The 16,895-nt window shown below is 43.1% G+C and overlaps 2 protein-coding genes across 3 annotated transcripts in view; both read right to left on the bottom strand.

Moving 5' to 3' along the window:
• Positions 1-678: 678 nt before the first annotated feature.
• FBXO22 (F-box protein 22) lies at positions 679-8,929 on the bottom strand. Its single transcript, XM_002193895.7, has 7 exons — positions 8,752-8,929; positions 8,529-8,661; positions 7,614-7,701; positions 7,131-7,226; positions 6,100-6,264; positions 4,953-5,118; positions 679-3,918 (listed from the first exon to the last, which is right to left on the bottom strand). Exons 1-7 carry the CDS (start codon positions 8,853-8,855, stop codon positions 3,489-3,491), a joined length of 1,182 nt encoding a protein of 393 aa, XP_002193931.4. The 5' UTR covers positions 8,856-8,929; the 3' UTR covers positions 679-3,488.
• A 100-nt stretch (positions 8,930-9,029) lies between these two features.
• Positions 9,030-16,895, bottom strand: part of UBE2Q2 (ubiquitin conjugating enzyme E2 Q2) — a 45,715-nt gene continuing 37,849 nt past the window's right edge. For both annotated transcript variants that reach the window (XM_030280974.4, XM_030280976.4), the window contains 6 exons: positions 15,406-15,496; positions 15,023-15,081; positions 13,731-13,779; positions 12,778-12,873; positions 12,287-12,353; positions 9,030-10,595 (listed from right to left, as the gene is read on the bottom strand). In XM_030280974.4, the coding sequence (XP_030136834.1) occupies positions 10,564-10,595; positions 12,287-12,353; positions 12,778-12,873; positions 13,731-13,779; positions 15,023-15,081; positions 15,406-15,496 (394 nt within the window). In that variant the 3' untranslated portion in view covers positions 9,030-10,563. The remainder of the gene's footprint in view (positions 10,596-12,286; positions 12,354-12,777; positions 12,874-13,730; positions 13,780-15,022; positions 15,082-15,405; positions 15,497-16,895) is intronic.

Below are 16,895 nucleotides of genomic sequence, written 5' to 3'. Positions count from 1 at the left end.
TTATTCTCGCTTTACTACCACTGCATGTTACAGAAGCATCCTATAATGAGGAGATCTTTGTATAGTAACTTTAAAATAAAAGTTGCAGTAATAGCTTTATGTTTAGTAGTTACTACTTTGGTTGTGTTGCTACAAGGTTATACATCACACTGCTTGCCTATTATTTTTTGTGGTTTTGAAACCTACAGATCAATGAATTGAATGATGCATCAAGAACAAATGTGCAGCAAAACATTAATACTCAAAACATGGGAAAAAACAATGTCTTGAAATTTGTAAGCAAAACTATCACTCCTCCCTGCAGGTCTTGTGACTTTGCAAGTTTTACTGTTTTCGTAACAAAACCAAAATCCAGTTGTGGTCACTTAGGAACTCTATTCTCTTGCTGGAAAGACATTCCTGTCAGCACTGTAACTGCAGATAGACCTTATCTTTAGATATGTTTAGAGCAGTCCTGCTATTTACAATTGCCACAATTGCTGAATATTCATTTAAGTAACTTTACCCACTTTAAAACCTCATGCTTGCTTCTTTTGAATGACAGAAGTATAAATTTTGGCACTGCAAAACTTTCTATCAATTATCTCTGCCTTTTGGTACACGCACCTTGTAAGCAAATATATTTGGGGTTCTCTCAGGAGTTGTGGTTGAAGAGCAAATAACAGCATGGAGGCAAAATTAATTTGGATAGCAAACACTTTAATCACAGATGTTGCAATTTTATTACTTACACCATTTCCCTGTCACATGGAAAGCATGATGTGGCCTGGGACAGACATTGTAGTGGTTCCAGCTATGTGCATGGCTCTAGGGTGCTTTGGGCCCATCCCCACACTTGTTGATGCTGAAGAGAAGGATTCCTGGATTCTGATGCAGACCCCCTGCCCCTCCACCCCCTTTTCTGCACTGTTTTTACCTCTGCAGCTCCCTGAGCTCCAGGACCTGCTGACTGTCCCCTGCAGACTGCCTGGCGGTTCTGGCTTAGCTGTGCCATTGTCTGAGCTCACCAGCAGCTTCTCTGACCTTTGGCTGAGTCTGCACTGTTCCTGAGGACTCGTGGCTCATCACTCTTCAACCAACCTAACACAGCAGCCATTCACCTTCTTAGGCTGCTCAGCATGGCTGGCAGCACCAGGAATCCGATCTGCATTACAGAAATGAAACATTTCCTTTCTGTCCTGTTAAACATGAAGGTTATGCAGACATAAAGGGCCAAATGTGACATTCTGGTTATGTTAAAATAAAACACAGTCACCTCCCACCAAAGGGCTTCTCTGAAAATTCAACCATACTCCACTTCCAGATACCTCTCCCTCTAAATGAAATAACTAAATGTTATCCAAGTCACATCCACACTTACTAATCTTCCTACTGGCAGTTCACAGCTCATACTGTCTTCTAATTGAAAAAAAAAACCCCATCATCAATACAGCCACGGGGAAGTGCTGTCTATGCTCAATACACACTGACACTAAGTTACTGCTCAGGACAGATACACCTCTACTCAAGCTTGCTAGGCCAAGGTCAGAAAAAGTTTCAACAAGACGGGCATAAAGTTGCTGAAGTCTTCCTTAGTACATTTAAAGCAAAAAATTGTTTTTTTGTTGTACAACAAACAGGTAAGTATTTTCTTTTTACTACACTGAAAATGGGCCAGGTGCTTGATTTAGCATTTAGAAATCTGGAGATATAGTGCAAAATTAATCTTATTTTATTGTCATTCTATTACTAAGTGAAAATAAAAGGGAGGAAAGAATTTCAAAAGTGGCAAATATATTATTAGCTATACTGAGACTATGCTGAATTTACTTACTTGATACTGCATGCCAGCTGCAGCAATCAAAACAGGTGACTGATGTAAAAGCATGGAAAAAACATGCAGAAGCACAAGTCTTACTTAAAGTCTCTATATAAATATAATACAGCCAGATCTTGTATCTCCCACAATTCCAAATTTAAGAGCAGAAAACCTCCTAAATAAACTTAAAGATAGATAAAACTTATTTCTAAGCACTCTGGATTTAAAAGACTGTAATCACGCTAGAGAAGAGGCAGCCACTTTACTCTGAACCACAGAGTTTAGCAACTGAAATTCAGTTCAAGGTGAGTCCAGCTGAACTCTTAGCTGGGCAACATCTTTAAATGAGAGCTTTTACTCCAAGAATAGAAGGCGAGGTACTTTGACATACTTCTATCTTTATTTAACAAGTACTTTGTTACTTTTCTGTAAAGATTTTAATTGATTTTATCTAGTAAAACTGCTCAGTTTAGTAAATAGGACTCTGGGAAAGTTCTGCATCTCTTTAGAAAAAAAATCCAGGAAATGACAGATTTAATGCATCAGTAGTTTTCCTAGAGTGCTTTACATACTTAAATAGAGCACAAAGTACTCTACATTTGGGTTTGGGTTTGCCACTGACACTAAATTGGGAGGAGCTGTCAATTCCCTCAAGGACAGAGGCCCCGCAGAGACTGACAAATCACCAACCATATGAAATGTAACAGTGGCAAGTGCTGGATTCTGCACCTGGGACGGGGCAGTCCTGGTTGTGCGAACGGACTGGGGAGCAGGAGGTGCAGAGCAGCTGCAGGAAGGGAGCTGGGGTCCGTGGAAGGTTGGTGTGAGCCAGCTGTGCCCTGGCACTCAAGAGGGCCAACCATGGCCTGGGGGCATCAGGCCCAACAGCAGCAGCCAGAGCAGGGAGGGGATTGTCCTGCTCTGCTCTGCACTGGGGCAGCCTCCAGTCCTGTGGGCAGTTTTGGGAACCTCAGTGTAACAAAGACATCAAGTTCAGAGGGGGTCCAGAGGAATGCCATGAGGAAGTGAAGGACATGGAGGGGAAACCTTATGAGGAGTAGCTGAGGACACTTGGTTTGCTCAGCCTGGAGGAGACTGAGGGGAGACCTCATTGTGGTCCTCAGTATCTCTTCATTCTCATGAACATTGACGGAACTTGAGGAAGTGGCATGAAGCTGAATCAGGGAGCTTTAGGGTGGATATCAGGAAAAGGTTTTCCACCCAGAGTGGCTGGACATTGGAACAGGCTCCCCAGGAAAGTGGTCAAAGCACCAAGCCCTGCTTGAGCTCAAGAAGAATTTGGACAACACTCTCAGGCACTTGGTGGGATTCTTGGGGTGTCCTGTTCAGGGCCAAGAGTTGGACTCAACAATCCTGATGGGCCCCTTCCAATTCAGATTATTCTACGATTTGTAGAAACCATTTTCATTTCGGAAGAAAAGAGGCTTTCTTCAAATGCAGAATTCCATCAAATATAATTTCCTGCAATTCTGATGTGTACAGGGGATTACACAAAATGCAAGGCTTTCTCACAGACAGAACAGTAAACTCTATTGCAACTACAAGACTCAGTAATATTACCAAAATGATGTCTATCTTTTGGAAGGGGCTTTGACTGCAAGATGTCCACTCTTCCAGACTTCTCAGCTCTGGAACGAAACAAACTGCTCACTGAAGCATTAAATCTTACTTATGCTTGGTTTCCTTTAGTTGAACCAAGGTGAATAAGAGTCATAACAGTAGTATAGCCATGAAGCAGGTCATCCTTTATGTCATTACATTCTCTTAACACGAAATTCCCAGTAACTATTCGATCACATCCTATTTCCCCATGTCCAAAAAAGCCAAAGAGGGGTACATTTGGAAAAAACTTCCTAAATGCATCTGCTTCCATATTCCTTTTGGTTTTGTAATGCCGATATCCTCTGCCAACACAGGCAAACATGAAGCCAATGGTGTTGTGCTCGGGGATGTTTGCTGCTTTGAGACGCTGCATGGCTGCTTCTGCTGTCCTCTCATCAGCCACATCCTGGTCTAGCAGGACAGTGGCACTCTGGATCTGGGGACCGCTGAAAGCCAACCCAACCACACCACAGGCGTCACCAGGCTGGGCATGGTTACTGAAAGGCAACAGGCACCGAGTTAGAGAACATTTTGGGGGGACCACTTCTCACCTGACTAAACTACTGCTGTGGCAGACATAGGTTCAATGCAGCCGATGTTGCAGTGATTCTGATACCACCCAAAGTTAAAAAGCAAACCAAAGACTTCATATTTTAACAATGTTTTTATGTAGCAACCTTTCACAAGGAAAAACTTCCACATCCATTACTAAGTATTAACCATAAATTTGTTTCACTCATGCCAAACTCAGTAGTTTGTGTATGCCACAGCGATACGCAATTCCAACTAAAACATCAGTTAAACTTAAGAGCAGCAAAGGCACTGAGGATTTATACATTGAAGCAGGGCAGCAGTCAGTAAAGGTTTTGGATTCACGTTGCTTTAAATTGGTTGGCCAGGACACATGGGGTTAAGTAGTTACGTACTTAACCTTTATCTGCAGTGACTTTATTAAAGTCAGCTCTGTTATCTGGGGCAATGGTGCTGCTGGCAAAATCAGATGCAAGAAAGATGTTGATGTTAGTATGGACTGCAGACCCCCAGTGGGACCAAAGGAGCCATGGCATGGTTGCACTGAGCTCCACAGGACAGACTGCCACGTCCTTCAGCACCACGGTGGATCGGGCGAGTTCCTGGCTGTGTGTGCAGCCACTGCTCTGTGCTGTGAGCCAAACCCAGGCAGATACACAAACCCATGCTCACATCCTGGGCTCCGTCACTCATTTACCTGCACTCCAGAGACAATATGCGGACTGCAATAAACACACAGAGGTATCTGAAGCTGGAAATCTCCTTTTCATTGGGTTTCTCCTAGCCGACTTTCCAGCATCCAAATTGTAACACAGCTATACAAAGCTTCCAGCTTTTCTGGCTACATGACAGTGTAGCAGTTGTGACATTTTTTCCCTTTAAGAAATTGTTATCTTACTACTGGCAAAGGGAATTTTCAATATAACTAGAAGGCTACAGATCTGCAATGCTTCTCTCATGTTAAATCTTTTTCATCATTTACCTTGAAAAAAATACCTACTTCTCAGAGGTCAGTGACGTAAAGCTCTCCACTTGTCCCCCAGCCAGGATGATACTTTTCTCATTCAGTGGATTGACTATTTGATGAAAAAATCGAGTAGCTCCAGTCTTCCAGGAGTTGTAGCCAAACAGAAGAACAACACGGAGATCTGGGTTATTCTTCAGACCTACAAACAAAAGCCAACACTGATCCCCTTATTTTTAAATCCTGAACTCTGAAGTCCAACCATCCTAGCTTCTCCTCAAATAATACATCACACCTCTCTCTGAACAGCTCCACTTGAAACATAACTGAGTGTCATGGGGTGATGTTATGATGCTGGTATCCCCAGTCGTGTGTTCTGTTTATGTTTGATATTATGTTCTGTGCTTTCAGAACTGACTCTGAAAGTGAAGGTTTGCCATGGTCTGCTGTCTAGAAGAGGCTGGTGCTGGCTGGCTTGTTTTTGCTTTGCTTGCTTGCTTCTGCTTTTGCCTTTGCTTTCTAGTTAGTTTAGCTAAGCAGTCCAGTTCTTTCCCTGGACTGTTTTTTTTTTCCCTTTCCCTTTCCCTTTCCTGAATACCATCCCACCTGCTCCAGACTGGGATCTGGGAGACACTGAGAGCCTGTGCTCTGTGATCTGCAGCAGCCAGCCCCAGTGCCCAGAGCAATCCCCAGCGCCCAGACCCGGGCGACCACTCCCAGGAAAGACTTTTGGATTTGTCATCTCTTCAGAGTGGTGAAAGAGTTTTGTTGTCATCTGGTGTTGGTAATTTTTTTTTTTTTTTTTTTTTTTTTTTGTGCTGGGGAGTGGTTTTTTTGTTAAATAAACAGGTTCTTTTCCACTTCTCTCCAAGGAAATTCTGCCCGAACCAGGTGGTGGGGAGGGGCCGTGGGGGTTTGTTTTCTGGGGACTCCTTCCAGAGGTTTGTCTCCCACATTTGCCCTAAACTAGGACACTGAGGTAATGGGAAACCGATACTGGGGATAACTTCTCCTCAGTACTCCAGAGACTGAGAGGAGCAGAGATGCACAGTCACCAGCTGGAGCCCCACGGAGGCTCTTGGAGCCAGTACAGAAGCTGCTCGCTCTACTCAGAACTCCAGACTGGCGCTTCAGAGAGCAGCACCTCACAAAAGCCCACATAAAGGAGAGAAAAATTACATACCTGCTTCAGCAAATTTGCTTTCATCAAAGACCCTGTTCTTCACATCTTTAGAAAAATGGAAGGTATGAATTTTCACCCCATCAATTTTGGGAAACAACAGAGCAAACCCAGCTTCACCCTCTTCAATTTCTTGAGGCTGATTGCTACTTGAACCCATCGGGGTAACTACGGAGACAAAACCAAGGATCTTGTATTCAGAGATTCTAATACAGGCATTTACACTAACACAGGCAGAAAGAGATAGCTCAGGTAACATAAAACATGACAATCTAATTCCGCAACAACTTATCTAATTGAAAACTAACTTTTTTTTGCTAATGTTTTGGAAAGATGAAATGCATAGTCCCGCTGGCTATGGATCACACTGAAGTCAGTTTTGACATGGAGACATGGATATATTTACACATATCTCCCCAGTCACACCAAATATAAAACATTAGGCAAACAAGAAGAGTGCAGTACAAGCCTTCCTGCCAACTTCTGCAAGCACACAGACATACTCAAGTTTTTAAGATATCCTATAAGCATGCGATGACAGTATAAAGCAAAACTGACACAAAAATTGAGGGCGCATTATTAAAATATGGCAATGACAACAATCAAAATACCTTACTTATGATATGGGAAGTGAATTTAAGGTGACAAACCATAAAAAAACAACTTTCTAATGATAAAAGTGAAGCATGAGAAAAAGCGTGCCGCAGGAGGCTGTGAATTTTCCAGTTACTGCATATGCCTCCTGCTAGACCATTTCAAACAGGTATATACTAGGATGCCCTCTACAGTTGGTCACAATGTCACTGAGATGTATACATAAATCCAAGCAACATTCAGTAAGTACATTAAGGTGCCAGGGAAAGCTGCCTGCCTAACTGAATCAATCCTTTTAATTATAACTGCAATACATGAAGTAAGCCCCACGTCACTTAGCAGTGACACTGTGAACTCCTTAAAATTGAAACCAGTGCTGAACAGTGCTGAGATGACACCTTCAAGTTGACCTCTCAAAAATCCACACATTTTGCTCCTACCTACAATCCCTGGGGTGACCAGTCCAAGAACCTGACATCGCTTTGGCAACAACTTTTCAAGTGCGAGTGCTGTTTCTTTACTGTTTCTTTTTCTGGCTGTTAAAACAAGAAGAACCAATAAAACCATCAGACAGCAGTAAAAGTGTGCTCTGAGGCAATCCCACAGCCGATCCCGTCCTGTTTAACCAATGCTGCCCATCAGTGGCCGCCCTGGTAACAGCACGCTGGTCCGTGCTGCTCCCGGAGAGCTGCCGGCAGGCAAACACGCAGCGCTCTCCGGAGGAGGGAAAGGAACCCGGCTGTGCACACTAACACACATCCTGAGCTGCTCCGCACCACAAATGCAACACTACGCAGTCACGGATTCTGCAAAACATGTCCTTTCCATTGAAACCGAAACACAGAAAATTCCCTTTCAGCTGACTATGCTCTACTCACATCCAGCATATCTTTAAGTGGGAGTGAGTTAGGTCCAGGCTTTACCTTTCTTTTGCTCGTGACACTCCTCGTGCCCGCTGAACGTCTCTGCATCAGCGATGTAGAGCACGGTCTGGGGCAGCACGTGCACCTTCTGCAAAGACACAGGCGGAGGAGTACATAGACAGGACTATAGTAAAAAAGGCAACCCCAACTAGGAAGAAATTATGATGTCTGGCTCCAGATCAGAAGGCTGGACAGCTTTATAAAATTACACTAGATTACACTAATATACTATTTAAAGAGCGACTATACTATTCTACAGACATACTTCTTACCTATCAACTAATTACCAACTAACTAACAAACTTGTGACTGCCTGCTGAGAGTCTGAGCCACAGCTCAATCCAGCTGGACATTGAGCCCAAACAACCTTCACCAGAATCCAATCCAGCAATAACTTCAGGTAAACAATCTCCATACCAGATTCCACATAGGGAAAACAAAGGAGCAGAGATAAAGATTGTTTTCTCTTCTTCTCTCTGTGCTTCTCCTGAGAGACAGAATTACGTCTCTCTGTCCAGAGAATGTGAATGCCACAACAGGACGGAGTGGAGAGAAAGTGGGGGCGGAAACCGAGGATAAACAGCTCCACCAGCAGCCCACACTGGTCCCCTCCCCCCTTACCAGACTCCTGCCAGCCAACAGATAACCTCTCATTAGCCTCAGAAGTGCCCAGAGGCACTTCTGCCCACAGGCAGGAAGCTGACCCAAACCTCACAGAAGGAGGAACAGCTCAGCAGACTGGCCCGTGACTCTGCTTCTTCTTTTAGCACTATCTAAACTCACTGCATCCATGGCTGTTGGCCTCTGCTGTCAGCAGTGCGATGCTGGTAAGCAGTGCAGAGGTGAGGCCGCGGTTCCCACGGGCGCTGCCGCGCAGCGCTCGCGCCCCGGCCCCAGGAGCTCGCGCCGCCTCACCTCGAGCTCGCGCGCCAGCGCGCGCACCAGCGCGTGGTTCTCGGCGGGGCCCGGCTCCAGCGCCGACACCCACGCGATTCGCTGCCGCGTCCGCAGCGTCCGCCGGGCGCACTCCCTCCACAGCCGGCACACGCTGCAACACAACACGGACGCAACCGCGTCAGCCGCGCCGCCCCCACCGACCGGAGCCGGCCGCCGCCCACCCCACTGTCCCGGCCCTTACCAGGCGGCGCGCAGCAGCGCCTTAGTGGGCAGGAAGCCGAGGACGCGCTCCACCACCTCGGCGAGGTTGGCGAGGACGTAGCCGCCCTTCCCCGCGGAATCCATGGCCCCGCCGCCTCCCCGGCCCCGCGTCACCCGCGCGCCGCCGCGCCTGAGGCAACTTCCGGCAGCGCGAGCGGGCACGAGCCGGTGCACTGGCGCCGCCTGGCGGCGGGGAGGACCGTCCCGCTCTCACCTCCCCCTTCCCTCGCGCCCCGGGCCCCAGCACGGACACAGCGCTTCGTAAAATGCTTTTTATTCATAAACTTGATGCAAGTTTACAAATTACTGTACATTGCCGAGGAACTCTGCCAGAAGAAACGGAACCCCAACCGAAGCGTGCGCCGCAGGGCGGAGGCCGGGGCCGCCCCAGCCCCGGCGCACCGCAACAACGCGCCCTGGGAGCGGCGCTAAACCTCGCCCAGGTCGTTTCTTTCGAGCTAAAAACTGGATCTAGAAGCAAATGCACAAGGACCCGCGGGCGCCTGATAGAGAAAAGAGCACAAGTTCGATAGTCAACTAAAAAAAAACCCATAAAAACATGCTTCTGCACTTCTGAAATGCTTAATCCATGGAACACACCCTTCGCTCGGCCCCGAGGAGTGCACACGCCTAAGGACTAGTAAGTACTACAACCAAAATAAGAGTCGATTCCGGTAAGGCAATGAAATTGTTTAAGTACACAGACCCAGACTCATCTCCTAATAAAGAAAGAACAGTTCCCATTAGTCTTTCAATAACAAAGCCACCGTCATGACTATGGCAGCATTTCTTACGCCTCTAACTGGATGACATGTTTTTGTACTTTACTGTCGTTTTTATATAAAAATTTTTCATTCAAGGACTTTCATCTCAATTTGTGCCAATCACTTAATAAGTTCATTCGTTTAGAAATGATTGCAACAACCCGTTAATAAAATGGAACACCTAAAAAGGTTTTTAGTATTTTAAATAACTTCAAGCTTCATACTGTGGCTCTTGTTAAGGAGCTTGAGCCAACAAGTAGCAGGAACAGCCCAGCAAGTTCTGATGCCCCAGTGGACGTGACTAGTTACAAGGTTTTATTGGCACAGCCTTGCTCTGCATAAAACCAAAACAAAATAAAAAAAACCAAACAAAAAAATTAAAATAATCTAAACAAAGAGCATCTTTTCCAATAAAAAGTTCATATTCTCATACAGCCATGAAAAATGTTTAATGACTTAACATACATGTGTTTTTCCTATATCATTAATTTGGAAAATACTACAAACTCTGTCATTTTAGACCAGAAAAACTACTGTGATTTGCAAGACCTGACATTTCCTAAAACAGTATTAAACAATGTATTAAACTTCTTGGCTTTAAATGAAACAATACAATGCAAGTCTCTGCAGTCTGCCTTTTGCAAAAAGTAAGAAATACACAGAAGTGTGTGAACAACTCACTCCTATTGTATGATCTTTAGTAAGTCAATAGCCTGCTGCAGGGAGAGTTTATGCTTTCAAATAAAAAAAGGGAGAAGGGAGGGCATGGCCCAAATCTGCTTACTCCATAAGAACAAATACGGTAAAGGCCCAAACTGCTCAGTCCAGATGCCTAAGAAGAGTGGAATGGTAAGGCTGTAACTTATACTGTACGTGTCAGTTGACAGATTATCCACTAACTTATCTAATAGCTAAAGTCCTCAGTACAGCTGTTATAGGGGCACTCATAGCTTGAGTCTGTGTGTTGGAAAACATAAAAAAGAGCTTGTTTTGTTGACATTGGTCCAGGTATACAACAGTCCTCAGCCTTAGCCATCTTCTTTTGGAGGAGTGTACCAGCCTGTGGAGAACAGAGAGATGTTAGGTACCAATGCTGCTGTGTCCAGACCATCCTACTCTTCACCTGTGGGAGATGGAAGCCTAACCTGGCTCAGTCCTTCCCTCTTAAAGCAGGCCAGCTCAGCGAGACCCAGCGCCCTAAATGTGAATAAGTCAGCAGTGCAAGACAAACCATGTGGCACACACCAGGATCTGACCTGGTATTTGGGTGTGCATACACGGATTTCTACAGCAGCAGTTATCCTGAGCTGGACAAGCAGAACACTAACAAGGGGAAGCTGCTGAAGGAGGAACATTGCTCTAACCAAACTTAACAGAAGAGAGGTAAAACCCCCAAGTCTTCAAGCTACTTAAAACATAGACATATAAACGTGACTGTGCTGGGTTTGTGTTCTGTAGAGTTAGGCCTGCAGGAGCAACTGAATGGCTTATCCTACTTCTGCAAGTCTTACCGTAGGAATAAGCTCAGAAATGTCAGATGGATAACTGGTCTCCTGACCTAATTTGGCATTTTTAGCAGCTGAATCATACCTGATCAGGTGTGCACTGCTTTTTCTAGAGACCTCCAGAGCTCCAATCTTAATTCTCCCAGCCCCTCTTGTAACATTTCCTTTAAACATGTGTACAGTAACTACAAGGCCTGTTTGTGCTGTCCCAGAGAGCGCATAGCACCTCTAAGCTTAAGACACCTTTCACAGCAGCACTGAGTACTGTGAATGCTTTGTGTATAGATCCTGAGGCAGGATTGATCACTTGTAGCACACACAAGTAAACAGCCACGCTGGCTTTTGTAGCAGACAAAAAGGCAAAAGGCTCAGTTAACAGCAAGATAAAAATACTGTAAAATTGGAGATGTTAAATCATTCTCTTTTATCTTCCTCCCAGGAGTACAGGTGTTATGTTCCATGTGAGCAGCAGGGAAGCCGAGGTGCTCACAAACACATTTACAATGACCTCAGTTCCTGGAGGACACTGTGTCCAACCCAGGGCCCCGAACATCATGGAAGTGTAACTGCACTGGGGCTCTCATCAAAAGACCAGAGTATCAATTCTGCTGACTACCTTTATGTAACATGTAAGCTACTTAAACCTTTTAAAGCCTCAAGCTTCTCATACTGCCACAGTAAATTCAATTGTACCTAAAGCATTTGTACACTTGTTTTATGCAGCAGAGACTTTAAAAAGCCCATACCAAAACAGGCTTTTCCCTATTCTATTGTACACTTTCCCAGCTTGTACACCTCACTTGGACTTCTTGTATGGTTTAGTCTCGGGTCTTTTTTCCCCACTTTTTTTTCTTCATTAATGTTATTTCCACTAGGTTCTTGACACATTGAAACAAAATCCTTCAGGGAAAGGGATAAACTCCCAGCAGATACTTTGCCAATATTAAAGAGTCCTTAATGCTACAGTAACAGTAAAGTTCCTAGATCAACTGGCTGAAAACAAAATGCAGCTGCCTTTCAAGAAGCAGCAGGAACACACACAACATTCAAGTAAACTGGAAAAGTTGCAGTGATTGCAGTTAAGTTATTTAAGCACTACTGCTTTTCTAGTGCAAGAAGAAGGAAGAAACATTTATGGTCTTCCCAAGCCAAAATAAGACACTTTGTCACTTCAAGTTTCTCTGTGGCAAACACCAATTCCTAAGGTGCTGTGCAGACAAGAACAAAGTGGCAAGAATATACATACCATTTTTCTCATGTATTTGTACTAGTGACTTATAGGACTGCTGTGCTCTTGCTAGATTATATTGATTCTGAAAGGAGAAAAAAACAACATAAAAACCTGCATCTAGACATGCACGACTCCAAAACAGTTCTAACAAGGAAATGCTACAGTGGACTTAAAAATAAAGCCCATACACAATGTTATAACATTCCTGGCTTTCAGAATTCCCTTCTCAGAGCCCGAAATTCCAAATCCTCCCAATTCTAATCCTCCTTGCCTCCCCAAGGACAGCAAAAGCCTACCCTGCCCATCCCAAGACTATCCAACTCATCTGCTTGTAATTACATAAAAAATGTTTAATTGCCAGTAAAATACACATATAGGCACCCGCCAACTTGAAATGCATATATGTTTGTCATAACAATTTTGTCATTAAGCATCCTCAATGTCAGTCAGCAAGGAAATGGAAGCCCAACAGTGATTTGTGTAACTAAGAAACACAGTAAATTTACCTTATTGGCTCCAAACTGTACTCTGGCTTTTCCTTTGACTAAAGTGGCATTGATCTGCATGATGACTGATTCTATTGAGTAGGCACTGCTCCAGCCCTGGAGGAGGAAAAGAATGCCAACATACAACATGTACTTGCTTCTTGTGCTCACCTTGCAAATCTGTTTTGGAACATGTGCTTTAGGATTTTTTTTCCTGCATTCCAGTTTTAACTACTTATTTTCAGTTAACATTTCTTTTCCACAGAAAATCTGTAAAATTATATACAGTCCTAGTACTAATAACTCGTAAGAAGAATGAAAAGGCTGAAGCACATTTCCAAAATATAGCAAGACAAAAACAAAAAAGCTCCATCCTTACAGCACTGACACATTTTCATTAATGTCACAACAGAAATTACAACTCCTTTTTCCAAGAAGTAGAAAAGACTGATCTTTAATGAAGTCAATTCAGCAAGCTGTAGGAATTCTGCTCATCTCTGGCATTGCTTTACCTTCCACAGCTCACAAGAGTTTCTGCCAGAGCCTGCAAGTTACTTCATTCATTTACTTATTTTAAAGAGAAAAATCACTCTGTCTACAAAAATCATCTATGACTATGATCATCTGTATTCCTCACTTCTCCAGAGCTGACTTTATGCAGTTGAAGAGGCTTCTAGAAAAGAAAACAATGTGTTTCCACACTGCCTTCCTCACAGAAATTCTGAGAGCTCCAAGTTTGCATGCTCACACTGCCTGCCTCTTTCCTCACATCTCTTGTAAGCCATCCAAGGCAGAAAATAAGATCTCAAACAAGATCAGTGAGGCAAATCTTGTGGGATTGAGGTTTAATTTAATCATGTTTCCTTTGGCGTGTGTAGTTTATTCCACACAAGGATTCCTCAACTCAAGGGAAGCACCTATTTTCATTATTTTCAGGCATGTTTTATTATCCAGATAACAGTGCTCATATTCACCTGTTTTGTAAGAAGTTCCATGCATAATGCACCTCCACCTAGGACATACCTAGAAACAAATGTAAAAGAAAATATACTTGACATCAGCAGTTAGTAAAAAGATGTGAGTGCTCACAGTACTTTAAGCTCCTGCTAACCTTGTTTGCTCAATTGTTTGTTCATAAAGCTGAAATGCCCTTTAGCCAGTAATATATTGGAACTGGTTAGCCATGTTACACTTCAGCAAAGAAAATAAGCATAGTGAGACAAAAAAAGTTGTTTGCTAACTAGATTTAGTTTAAACCTCTGACTGAGCTATTCTGCACAAAGGCAAAGTTACTTTTTATGGCTACTCTACATATACATGGTAGAGACGTGTAGCTAAAAGAAACCAACAAAATTCAATTGTGTAAGGAAGTTTAACACCATTTCAAACAATGTAGTTGCACTTTAATAAATAATATGAGCTAACCAGATCTTCTCTTGCTCTTTTTCTGTAAATAGCTTTTTTAAATGTCAAAAACACTTTATCCATTGTGCTGACTGGGACTCAGCAGAACACCTGAGCATGAGAAAACCTGGACCAAGGGAAGAAAATTTACCATTGCCAAAATGTACTCTCCTTTATGATCAAGACATTTAAACCTCATAGATCCATACGACATTCCGAGGGAAATGACTACTGAAAAGCCATCCTTTTTTCATTCTAAAAAGAAGTCTGAGCACAATGAAATTAGAATCCAATGGATTTTCTGGTGTTTGGGTCTGCTTGTTTAGTTTTGAGATAGCAGCACTCCTCAGGAACCCTATTTAACTGCACTAACCATTTATTGAATTAAAGAAGAATACATGGCAATAAAAATCACATAAGAATCAGCACCAGCTATCACAGACTGCATTTTCAAAAGCAGGTATCGTTCCTGTCACCAGGAGATGCATAAAAGTCTTGAAAGGTGAATTTAATAGGTTCTCCATGGATATATACGAGTGCCAAAGACAGCACTTCAAACATGCTTTAGATGACATTTGGAGCATGTTTTCAATTAGATTTAGTGGGTTTGGATTAGCATTCGAGGAATTTTTAAACAAAGACTTTATGGCAGCATTATGAGCAAGAGAGAGACAGGTAAGACTTTACAGCAAACTTAAGGCAACACAGGGATCAAAACCCATTCAAAGCACCAACCCAAAGCACCCTACAACAGGAGAAAGAAGAGAGATGTTAACCCTCCCCATTATGGCAAGCGTGGAGTTTTTCAAGTTGTAACATTTTTACCACAAAGCACAACTTCTCCAAGGCAACTCAAACCTACCCTCCTGTGAGCACAGGAGACACCACTCGCACAAAGGGAGGATCAAAAGGGAAGTTATCCTGAAAAGAGTAATAAAAAAAAGGTTAAGGAAAATACTGTGACACTGCTTCCCGAACAGAAAGTATTTCAATAGTCTTATTTGTCAAATCAGATTTGAAGTACTACAAATTTTTAGTTCTGTAAAAATTAACTTTCCATAGTATTGGCTAAAAAATGCATTTTTTTGGGGAAGCTTCAGTGCTGAACTTAAGTTAGTTTTCTTTTCCTGCCCTTTTTTAATGCTACATTCCATTATTACCCAAGTAACAGCTGAGGGTCACTTCAGTAATTTTCTATAGTAAGCCTCAAATTTAACTGCAGCTTTTCATCCTACAGACACTTACCTTAAAAGAGAAGTTCAGTAAAATGTATTCTACACCTTCTTTTTCTTTTAAGACTTGAAGATCACTATGCAGCGGGCTATCAGGATCAACCCTGTAAAAGCAGCAGGGGGAAGACCATGGATGAAGTTCATATTTTCAATACCTGTAAACAGTAGTTCCCCTTAAAGATTTCCTTTATGTAATTGTAGTTTACAATTTGTAGTTTAAGGTGAAATGTAGGAAATTCTTGCTCCTTTTACCCACTAAAATTTCACCACAAGATCAGCATGAAAACTTGCTGCAATGCACAACATCCCCAATGCTATCAAGTGTTGCTTAAACACAGCACAAAATAAGCTGTTTATTTGAAAAGAGCAATTTTAATTCTCTTCAGTTCAGTTGTGTTCAAATAAGAGGGGAGAAAAACAAGAAGACTGTAGTCATCTTGTTTTCAGCACATAGTTAGTGAATCCTTTATGGAATATGTAATTGTAGTCCTCCATCAGCTGTTAGAAGTAATCTGCATCAGCAGTACTAAAGCCAGCAGCTTCTGTTCAGTAGAATTTCAACAACTGTTTGTTCCAAAATGCTAGTGGGTGAGCAGCCTGGCCACTAATTCAGACACTACTGGGTTAATCTGACACCCTATCAGCTTTTAAATAGAAGAGACTAGTAAAAAACAACTGCAGCAAGCAAACAACAGATGTTAAAGGGACTGAAAGGCCCTTAAATCTAATCTTCTAATACAGCTGAAACTACAAAGTTATCAGATCTCATTTCAGAACTTCTTGGGCAGGTAGTCCCCATTCTATCAGTGGGAAGTTATTTCAGAAAAAAATTTTCCAGTGCTTAGTAATATCTCATTTCAAGCCATTTTGCTGGGCCAGTTCAAAGGGACTTGTTCTAAGTAACAATACTGCTCCTTCCCCAAATGGGCTCTTTCCTCTGAACAGCTACCCCTCGGCTACTCTGCACACAGGGCATTCGTTTCCAGGCACTTTTTGCTGCAATAAACAAACAACACTTCTCTTAGACATTCTGGAAGGCATTTGCTGCATATACTCAATTTCCTCTTTTCTGAAGGCAGAAAATGAGACCTGTTCACAGCACTTGAACAGAGGTTTCAAATCACTGCACATGGTTTGAGCACTTGGTTACAGATGCGCTCAATAGGAAAGGCCTCCAATAACATGACACAGATTTCTCTGATGTGTCATTCCTGCCATTTTCAGCCTCAAAACCTTCACATGCCCATGATTACAGTAAGAAGGAAACAAAATTCTCTCAGCAGCTGGCGACCCAGTTTTCACAAGTCTCACCCCTAGGACAAAGCAACAATTCCTACAGGCAGGTCAACTATTGTGCTGAAACAGCCTCTGTCCTTATCCTTATCCCCCAGGACATCTCTGAACCCATGGGAGCTCTTTCATCCACTGCCAGATGCAGCAGCCACCCAGAACAGTTTGGGTAGGCTCTTCCTTTCTTTAGGGTACTGTATAACGATGCCAGCA

Source organism: Taeniopygia guttata, chromosome 10, assembly GCF_048771995.1.
Source record: "Taeniopygia guttata chromosome 10, bTaeGut7.mat, whole genome shotgun sequence".
NCBI classification, from domain to species: Eukaryota; Metazoa; Chordata; class Aves; order Passeriformes; family Estrildidae; genus Taeniopygia; species Taeniopygia guttata.
Note: the sequence above shows the minus strand (reverse complement) of the source record. Positions and strands in the feature narration are given on the sequence as shown.